Source organism: Lytechinus variegatus, chromosome 10 (assembly GCF_018143015.1).
Source record: "Lytechinus variegatus isolate NC3 chromosome 10, Lvar_3.0, whole genome shotgun sequence".
Classification (NCBI taxonomy): domain Eukaryota; kingdom Metazoa; phylum Echinodermata; class Echinoidea; order Temnopleuroida; family Toxopneustidae; genus Lytechinus; species Lytechinus variegatus.
Window position 1 is genome coordinate 6,941,643 of NC_054749.1, and position 11,259 is coordinate 6,952,901.

Sequence of the window (11,259 nt, forward strand, 5' to 3'; positions counted from 1 at the left end):
CATGTACATATTTATGTTTTTCATAACAAATTGATTTATGTATGAACTTATGTTTACAAGAAAAATATGTGATGAAATGGAAGAAAATAAATGTTTTTATTTGAATTGAATATACCAGTCACAGACAACGAAAGGCAGACCAAAATTAATGAACACCCCCCCCCCCCCCCTATCTTCCCGGCCGGAGACAAAAATGACATTTGCCCCAAACCTTCCAGAGGACTGATTGTGATCTGTGACCCTTATTGAGACCATTCTAACAAACAGCATTTACAAAATTTGGAGGGAAATTTGAAATCGTTTAGGGTGAACAATGTCAGCCTCCCTCCTTCTGATAATCCTAAACCGCCCCTTGATAGCCGGTTATAGACCCCTTAACATGAGACCTAACGAAACCATTTTTCTCTCGTTCAGTCTTTTCTAGACAAATAAATTCTGTAATTGTTTGGAAGTGATAAACACGGATCCAAATTCGATGGTACGCCATTTTTCTTGTATCCTTTGCCTGTATTAAATGTGCAGCATGTTGATCAGAAGTGACCTAGCCAGACGTATCTCCCTCACCTTCGTATTGGTAATGTCGACACTTGTCATGTCATGCAATGGTTCTGGATCGATCAGCATGGACGTGACGCCAGAACAAGCCACTATCTCAGACGGGCAGGCTCCAGTAACTCTCCAGTGTACGCTCAACGATGCTGACCCTACCGAGTACAAGATTGAGTGGAGCCACTCTTTTCAAGGAGGCCGGGAAACTTTACAGAGCAACAGAACTGCCTACAGGGACATCGTGTCAGGGGCGCTCACGTCCTCATTGATTCTGTCCGAACCAGGCCCGATGTTCGTCATCAGTTTGTACGTCTGTGAGGCGCACTCTCTCGGACGAGGCGGCAACCTAGTTACCTTCAAACAATCTTTGGTTTCTCAAAAGATATATGGGAGAAGATTGGAATGCATCAAGTCTGGTCGTGCAGGAAGAGTCATCCACTTGTTCCAAGATGGCCCCCACGTTGATATTTCATGTAAGATTCCTCGAAGACCGATCGTTGTGCTCAGATGGAAAGCCCTACACAGAAGAAATGACAATGTCGGAGATTTATTTGGTTTTATTCGTGGCGATAATGGTAAGTTGAAGGATGATCCCAGAAAAATAAACATATTTGTCAAGATCAGATAGTCAGGAGGCTCAATATCATGTGACTGGGACAGGGCTATATACCCCCCCCCCCCCTTGCTAAAACACCAACACGAATGGGGGAAATGGAAATGTAACATGCATTCGTCTAGCTAGCCTAATTACATGATGAATTCAAGACTTATCATTGAGTCCTCTATTTTCTGTGATCGGAGAACATGTTGGACCAGACATTTATTTTTTTCATCTTTATTTTACGTCATTCTCTTTCTTCGTGCCATACATCCGACCCCTAATGGGACCACTAATTCCATTTATTATTTTCCATTTTCCATTATAATATTCATCATATGTAACTAGGCCTACAAGTCGATTTAGTCTTTTGGCATTTTACGATACTCTAATTAATGTTTATACATGTATTTTGTTCAACCAGTGTCTTTGTTACATTGGTTGGGTATCTGGCACATGAGCTGTTTGTTTTTCAGTCGAATTTAAATAAATAGTGACTTACTTCCGCAGTAACACTTACCATTTCAATTACACTTACATAGGCCTAATCAAATGGAAATCAATCAAATCAAATACAAAAAAACGGGTCATTGTGTTATACATGACGGAAGTACTTGTGGCACAAGAACGAGTTTCTTTCTCTCTTCATGATGTGAGAGTTTTTTTTTGTTTTGTTTTTTTGCCTGGCATCAAGGCTGATTGTAATGCGCTGTTGTCACATTACTTTCGGTATATAAAAAAATGTTCTTGATAAAGCTTACTGCTTGTCATGTTTATATCAGTCAGGCACTTATAAATCTCTTCTGTGATGTGAAAGTTTTGATGACGTTTGTTTCTGAATTCATCACAACTTTCCATTTGTTTGCGATCTGTTCTCAATCAATCCATATAACAGTATCAAAAGGGTTTATCAAGCTTATTGAAGGTTGTAAGGTCCTGTTACTTGTATGATATTTTGTAGCAGTTATATATTGACCAACGTACAAACTCATGTTGTGATGACGAACCACCATGTTCCTGGAGAACCATGTTTAATCAAATGGGCCTGGCCAAGAAACTCGTACTGATCCTCGTGCTCGTAAGCTCTTTCCAATTAATCATTTCAAATGACGCTGGACCAGTCATTGTAGTTACACCAGAAATCGAAGGAGAAAATTTGACTGTGCACTGCATAGTCAGCAATATTGAAGCTGATAAGTATACGGTAGAGTGGAGTCATACCCAACTAACCCAAGGCAACGAAACTAACGAAACTGTCCATCGGGATGTCTCCTTGAAGACACTTCATTCTTCCATTAGTCTTTCAAATTTCGTCACAAGTCTATATGTTTGCGAGGTTCACTCCCTTGGTCGAGGAGGAGCCCTTGTTGCCTTTGAAAGTTCTTCCGTTTCTCAAATAATCTATGAGAGAAAATTAGAATGCACTGACTCCAGTGGTCGAGGGAAGATCATTTACCTTTCTCCGACAGGCCCATCTGTAAATATTTCATGTCGGGTATCACGCGAACCCATAGTTGAGCTGAGATGGAAGGCTTTCCCAGAGCTGAAATCATCAAATGATCTTGGTGATTTGATTGTTCCCTATCGTGATGATACCAGTAAGACAATATCTTTCTCTTCACCCTAAACAGATAAACAGCCTGGTTGTTTGTTCGTCTTTTTAAATACATTCATGATGGCATAGTAATGAATTTATCATTATTTTGTTTGCTGAACCGAAATGCTTGTATTTTCATCCTGTAGAACCCCCTTACATTGGTATGTTATCCATCTAATAATGAACGTATCTAAACTTGATGATGTAAGAAATGTAAATCGACATGTAATTCTTGTTCTGATATAAATTGTGTTTTCTGTCATTTGTCTTCCTTCAGGTGTACATCGATACATCAATTCATCTCTAAGATGGGATCCTCGATTAAACGGGTTGATTCTTTATTGCCAAGCCCTGTCATACCGCGCAACGGCAGCTGAGGTCGAGCCTTGCATCGTTGGGCTTATCAAGGTAGTGCAATCACCGAGGATCGTCCCAGAATCTACCAGCATCAGTGTAGGTCTGGTTAATGAAGCCGAATTTTGGTGTGATGTGAGAGGGCTTTCGCGCCAGGCCTGTACCTTCCTGTGGACCTGTAAGCCCATGATAGCTGGTTGCCATCCAAATGGCGATGATGGGACTCTCTTTGTGGGTGTTGACGCAACTACTCAGATTCCTTCGAATGGTGAGGTTACAATTACTTGTGAAATCCAGTGCTCCCCCGACATTACCGGTGAAGCCAATGCAACTCTGATTTTCCAGAACTGGTCTTCAGTCTCTCCTGCAAATAACCGCCAGTTAGTGTCAGGTTTGGTGGATGGCATTGACTTTGAGGCGACACTTGAACTACACTCTGGCCTAGGAGATGGAGCCACCCTGAAATGCGCCGTGAATATGACGGGGTATCAGCCAACTTTCTCATGGTACGTCGATGGTCAGAGAGTCGGATTACTGGAAAACATGACGTTCGACGGAGAGACGAATTCTTACTACCGACTTGAAAGATCATTCAGTGTTGTAATGTGCGAAGTTTTAATAGGTGACACCATTGCAAGGGTGTGGGACACTTTCACACATCTGTTTTCAAGTGTCCACTCCACATCAGTGCCCACCTCAACCGTGTCGACTGGAACTCTGATCACATTTGAAGAGATTTCAATCAGAGACAGCTCGATCGGCAGTTATTCCACTTACCAATTATCTATTAATCCAACAATACCTTCAGAAGCAAGGCTTTTTCAAGGAAACTCTCGGATATTAGCAATATTCGTCATAATCTGTGGTTCCACCGCGCTGATATTTTTCCTATGGATGGCTGTCAGTAGATTAACCAGACACAGTAGTTCAAGGAAGCCAAGAGAATGCACAAAGACCAAAATATTCAGAACGAAACAGCGACGCCAAGAAGATGACGGTTACCTAACACCGGAACCTATTAGAGACCATAGAGGCGTTTCTCTTGAGCCACTAGGCATCGTGGGTGAATATGCCTATCCTGCTTTCGAGGGGAGGAATCCAAGTGATTTTCAAAATGGTCCGGATGTGGATCCAATGGATTTCCTAAACGAAGCCCAATACGAAGATATTCCCTGTGAAGGCATTGATTCACAATTGCATCAATACCAGACAGTTTCCCAAGATTATGCTTACGCAACTCACAATCCTTCACCAGAATCACAGTCAGCATCGTCGCTCTCATCGGCACCGTCTTCCAGTCCACCCCTTGTTCACGAATACCATATCGGGCATTGTTTCTTTCCACAAGACGATGCAATATCCAGTGAGAAGCCTCAACGAATATACCATGAGTACCTCCTATAAAAGGCAACTATTTAGTGACATGAAAATTTATTTGGTATACCACTGTCACGTGGGTGTGACTTTTTTATTTATTTACCTACTGCTGCTTGACACCAAATAAGGAATACGTAAAACTGATGAATACAGTTATTAAAAGATTTAATCATATCTCTTCAATCTTTCTTTTGATTTCGTTTTTCAACAATTGAAAATATTCATGAATATTTATAACAAAAGATAAACTTATCTTTACAATAATCGTTAACTTGAGCCCGCATCATCTCATCTGGCCTGACATGCGCCACTCGGCCCTGGTGGTCGGTCCAGTTCCTGGCCTCCGCAGCTTGCAATGTCTCTTCCACTCGGCCTCCGCAGACAGTGTTGCCCCTTGATGAGTAGCCCCCTGATCGGAGAGATGTGGCTTCAACGAATTAGTGGACGAGATCGAGCCCCCAATGATAACATGAATTTTGACCAATTATGTCGGCGGAGAACCGGCGGCAGCTGGGGTCGTTATCTCGTCACCGACGTCGTCCCTCCGTTTTAACTTCGACTGGTTATACTAATATCTGTGGCCTATTCTAGCTTAGGTGGTTCTCCCTGAATTACTGAAATTAACCCCCAATATACCCCACCGTTGCTAGGACTAACTGTACAATTTCTATAAAGTAATTCATAGAATTTCAATAACAGATGAGTGCATAAATCAACACATTCTTATCACTAAAAGACACTTCCTGTGTATCTGTACATTTACACTAATCAATGCAAAAGCACAGTATTAGCTATTTATGACACCCGTATGATAATGCTTACCCAATAAATATTTCTAACACTTGAACAAAATATGGCAACCACCTGATCTTATACTCTAAAGGGGTATCAAACGTTTCCAACGCTTGCTTTTGAAATATTCAAAACATATGTACATTTTTATCTAGGTCTTAAAATTAGCAACACATGAGCTATCATTATAAACTCAGAACATGGGTCTAATCAAAGGAATTAAATTCAATATATTTCTTCCCTGACATCCACAAAGCCTAAAATGCGTCTGTCAAATGATGACTGAATTGATTGTGCATATCATGTTGATAATTGCATAATTATAACTGTGCATTAATAATTGTTGTGTAATGAGATGAAATTTTCATATTGTATGCTACTTGATTTGTTCTTGCAAATGCATGTCCTTGCAGTTTTAGATAAATTACTGTCTTCTATTTATTCTGATATGTTTCATCAATGTAAGTTCTATACAATATAAAATAGATATGAAACATTCCTGAGGCATGAATGAATTCATAACAAGGAAGAAGAGAACTTCCGGTGAAAGTTTTCCAAGTAATTATGACGATGGTCAAGCGTCATACTACCGGCCGGCCAGATTTCTTAGGAAAAGGAAACCTTATGACCATATAAGGCGAAGGACCGGCATGATTGGGGTAGAATTGTAAACATTGACCCAGACAAACGTCAGAACATTTCCAAGAAGAAATGAGAGTTTTGTTTCTCACCCTTTCGGTGGAAGCATGGGCGGAAATCCCAGGGGGACAGGGGGATGTGTCTCCCCTACTCAAAATAGTAGGGGGACACAATATCAAATGTCCCCCTACTATTTTGGGTCTTTGGTGATGCTAAGAAATATATCACTCAAAATGTGAATTAAACGTGCGTTTTCGGACGAGATGACTTTTTTTTGCTTGTCAAATATATTTTCGTCGAAATGACCTTAAATTTTAGGTAATAGCCTTTTTTTGCTTGTCAAATATATTTTCGTCGAAATGACCTTAAATTTTAGGTAATAGCCTTTTTTTTTTTTTTTTTGCTTGCCAAATTTTCCAGACCCTTGTCCCCCCCCACCTTTTGGGAGAGATTTCCGCCCCTGGGTGGAAGTGGTAGTAAAATCTCTTAACCAATCAAATTCACGGGACAAAGTGAGTGACCACACATTAGCCGATAGTACTTAGAGGGGAGTGTACTTCAGAATACTTTCCAAGAATATTAGAAGATCCAAACCTCTTGACCATTAGGTCTATGGAATAAACTTGTTATTATAAATGTAACTAAAATTTGAGTCTAAAATCAGAAGGTGCTGATTATTCAGCAGAGATACCGCACAAAAGTGTTACGAGTTTTCATCCATCTGAAAACTATATTCAGCTCTCGGTGAATACAATAAAGTGTTGTTCAGGACAACCAGGGGCCCGTCTTACAGAGAGTTGTGATTGATCCGATCAATCGCAACTATGGACGGCCAGCAACGTCAACATCTATTATGCATGTTCAAAATATTTTCCAGCTATGATGTATATTCATGCATTCATTGTTTTCTTGAAAATTCACCGTGCTTCTTTTTGTTTACAAGGGACATTGTGCAAATTTCCTGTAGAAAAAATTATTACACTGATGGCTTTTCATAGAGTTACGATTGATTGGATCAATCGTAACTCTTTGTTAGACGGGGACCTGATAGTCCGGATCTTAGGATTCCACAATGATAAAATTTGAATCGTTATAGATCAGTAAACACCAACGAGAAATGTGAGTACACATTTTTGTTTATGTTACCTGTACTTATTATAACCATTATTGATTGTTATTGTGCAATGTTAGGAATGTCATCAACATGCTCATATAGCGCATATCACTGCCAAATGCGTCCCTATGCGCTTTTGAAGGAGGCAGAAAAGGCAAAGAAAATGATAATTTTAGTGGCAATCGTGGCACTAATTCATTTAAATGTCTTATTAAATAAGTAGGTTTTCAAAATGGATTTAAACTTGGGTGGAGAATAGTTCTTTACATATAATATGATGGGGTGGTATTCCACAGTGAAGGGGCAGCAGCGTGGGCAAAGGATCGTTTTTCATAAAACTTGGTCTGAACACTTGGAAATTTAAAAGATCCTTCTGAGCTGATCGAAGATTACGAGATGGTATATACTTAACTAGACAATCGATAAGATATTTTGGAGCCATTGCTCGGAGGCACTGATAAGTTAAAGGTCAAGTCCACCCCAGAAAAATGCTGACTTGAATAAATAGAGAAAAATCAAACTAGCATAGTGCTGAAAATTTCATCAAAATAGGATGTAGAATAAGAAAGTTATGACATTTTCGTTTCGCTTATTTTTCACAAAACAGTGATATGCACAACTAGGTGACTCGGTCGATTATTCCATCACTCACTATTTCTTTTGTTTTTTTTTATTTTTTGAATTATACAATATTTCATTTTTTATAGATTCGAAAATAAGGGCCAACTTGACTGAACCATATAGTATTAAACAATGCTAATTCCACATGTTCAGGGAGGAATCAATCGTTGTATCACCTGACAATGAGGAGAAAATTAGAATATTTCATATTTCATATAATAAAATACAAAAGAAATAGTGAGTGGACGACGTCATAGTCTCCTTATTTGCCTACCAGCGAGGATGTGCATATAACTGTTTTGTGAAATTAAGCGAAACTTTAAACTTTCTTACTCTATATCCAATTTTGATGAAATTTTCAGTGTTATGCTTGTTGAATTTTGTTCTCTTTTTATTCAAATCAACATTTTGTTGGGGTGGACTTGTCCTTTAATAGCAGTACTTTAAATGTTACACTCGCAAGGGCTGGGAGCATACGCAGTAATTTTAAGACAGGTGTGATGCGGAAATATTTTTAGTACGGGTGACTAGTCGTGCTGCAGAGTTTTGAATTACTTGTAATTTGTTAATTTGGGAATCGGGCATCCTAAAGATTAATCTCTTGCAGCAATCTAAGCGACATGTCATAAGAACCTAGACAAGCTGCTTCGTAGTCTTCTCATCTAAGAATTGCGCCGATCAACCCTGTCAAGTTTACATAGAGCAAAATATGCTGATTTATATTTTGAAGAAACAAATTCGTTCATAACCATATTTTCATCAAATATCACACCTAGGTTTCTGGCTGTTGACGTGGCATAATTGATGACGTATCAAACTTTACAACTGGAAAATTTCATACTTACGCGAAAACGAGATGACAGATGTATAATCTTTGTTTTCTGATCATTCAATTTCAGACCATTTGCTGTAAACCACTGTGTGATCTCCCTTGTACATTTTTCTACTTGGGAGATTGCATCATCAATGTTACATGGTTTAACCGAAACATACTTGCGTATCGTCAGCATATAACACGTTGCAGATAATCCATTACACCTAATCACATCATTTAGAGGAGATGAGAACATGGTAAATAACAACGGACCTACCACTGAACCTTGGGGTACGCCTATATGAGGCTCGGGAACTGAAGACTCTAACCTATTTATTACTACTCATTTTTTTTCTTGTGCCAAATATGATTCAAACCTCTTTTCAACCTCTGCAATGATATATCATGTTTAATTGTATCGAATGCTGAAGAAACATCGAGCAGTACAAGAATGGATATCCCTTATATAAGGAAGAGTGGATGTCATATAACTGAGTTTAACTGTGCTAAATGTTGTTGTGATTGCATTCATTGTGACAATGTTGTATATTCATGTTTGATTATGATGTCAAGAATTAGTATCATGTATGCAAGTTTGATTGATAATACCACCAACAATTACAAAATAGTGATGGATGTGATAAAACGTACTTTTGGAAAAAGAATGAATATGTTCCTAATAAGATGTTTAACCTGTCAATATAATACAACTTGATATATCTATGAATATTTGAGGTTTGAACAAATCACTAGAAATGAGTTATATTTATATATAGTTTGACAGGGTGTTTAGATGTATGATCTGTAACTGTAGTTAAAGTGACGGGACGGAATTATTGGTCTAAAGTCTATCCAGAGACAGGAGCTGACGTCAGACAGATAGTATCGTCAGGACACTCAAGCAAAGAAAACAGGAATCAGAGAAGAAAAAAAAGAAATATATAGCTAAGCATAATTGAATTGTATAAATCTATTAATATCTTCATTTGTTTGTACTTTGTTTATAACCTGTAATCCCTGTTAGAATAGCTTTAATGAAGGTTTTCTAAAAATCTAATTATTAGTGTGTTTGATATTCTGTTAACAAGTTTATAAAAGTCTGTGGGTACGTGGAACACTGCAGTCAAAAGATCCCAACCACAAGGTATAGGCTAAAAATCTACCCTGTGACAGCGGCGCTGAATGAGGACAACATGTAATGCTCTGACTTTTTCGAATTCGCTTTGTATCCTCAGGCAAAAGGAGCTTTGTAATTAAATCCAGCTATTATTATTATTATTAAAGATACGAGTTCAATATACTTAAAGTATTTAATATATTGACCCAGCCCGCCACATCCTGGATGAATAACATCACTCGTCACCTTACTAAAAAATAAACATCTATAAACTTATCATTGATCGGGATTATTGATGACAACTCTCCGTACAAATGTAATTACATGGTAACCAAGTTCGACTTTAAATCAAAATCAAGGTTTCAATGACAGAACCAACTAAAGCGGAGTTTTCAAGTAATCATTTTGTGAAAATAGGCTAAACTTGATACTAACTACTGAACAAATTTAGCAAATCAACTGGTCAATCGTCTTTTTAACCATATCAATAACCAACTAGACAAGCAACTCGTCAATAGCCTGTGTAACCAGATCAATAACCAACAAGTAAATCAACCCAAAACAACCCAATAACTGATTGACAAACTCATAAATTAACTCTTTAAACAACTTTGAAATCCAACCTAGCAACCAACCTGGTAATCAACTCGTTAACCAACTCGACAACCTTCGTACCGTCGTACTTAAAAAGCAACTTGACAATGCAGTAGACAACAGTATTCACCTGGAACTTGACCACCGCCTCGATAACGTGATGTTTGTCAAATATTATAATCTACTTGACAACCAACTTGACAATGTACTCGTCAACCAACACGACAACTTACTTGACAATCAACTCACCAATCTACTTGACAACAAACACGACAACCTACTTGACATGACAACAATCTACTCGTCAACCAACATGGCAACCAACACGACAACCTACTTGACAACCAACACGACAGCCTACATAAAAACGAACACAACCTACTTGACGATCAACTCGACAACCTACTTGACAACCAACACAACAATCAACTCGACAACCAACACGACAATCAACACCACAACCTACTTGACAACCAACACGACAATCAACTCGACAACCTACTTGACAACCAACACAACAATCAACTCGACAACCTACTTGACAATCAACACGACAATCAACTCGACAACCTACTTGACAATCAACACGACAACCTACTTGACAACCAACACGACAATCAACACCACAACCTACTTGACAACCAACACGACAATCAACACGACAACCTACTTGACAACCAACACAACAATCAACTCGACAACGAACACGACAATCAACACCACAACCTACTTGACAACCAACACGACAATCAACTCGACAACCTACTTGACAACCAACACAACAATCAACTCGACAACCAACACGACAATCAACACGACAACCTACTTGACAGGGTTGGCGATTTTTTGATTTTTTTAAAAAAATAAAAAAAATCGGATTTATTTGATTTAAATCAGATTTTTTTTATTTAAATCAGATTTTTTTATTTTTTTTTATTTTTTTAAAGTTCCTTCGAAAAAAAGGGTAATTATCCCCCCCCCTTACTCTTACAATGACATCAATATTGATGTTATACATTTCACTCCTAATATTGTTCTTAACCACATATTTTGTAATTAAAATCCAGTAAAAAAGGACAATTAAAAATAAATT

At 38.3% G+C, this 11,259-nt stretch overlaps 1 protein-coding gene across 1 annotated transcript; it reads left to right on the forward strand.

Moving 5' to 3' along the window:
* The first annotated feature begins 435 nt into the window (after nucleotides 1–435).
* Nucleotides 436–11,016, forward strand: LOC121422583. The gene is made up of 3 exons (XM_041617733.1): nucleotides 436–1,124; nucleotides 3,022–4,489; nucleotides 10,200–11,016. The coding sequence occupies exons 1-3, from the start codon at nucleotides 515–517 to the stop codon at nucleotides 11,014–11,016; spliced, it is 2,895 nt and encodes a 964-aa protein (XP_041473667.1). The 5' UTR covers nucleotides 436–514.
* Nucleotides 11,017–11,259: the final 243 nt, after the last annotated feature.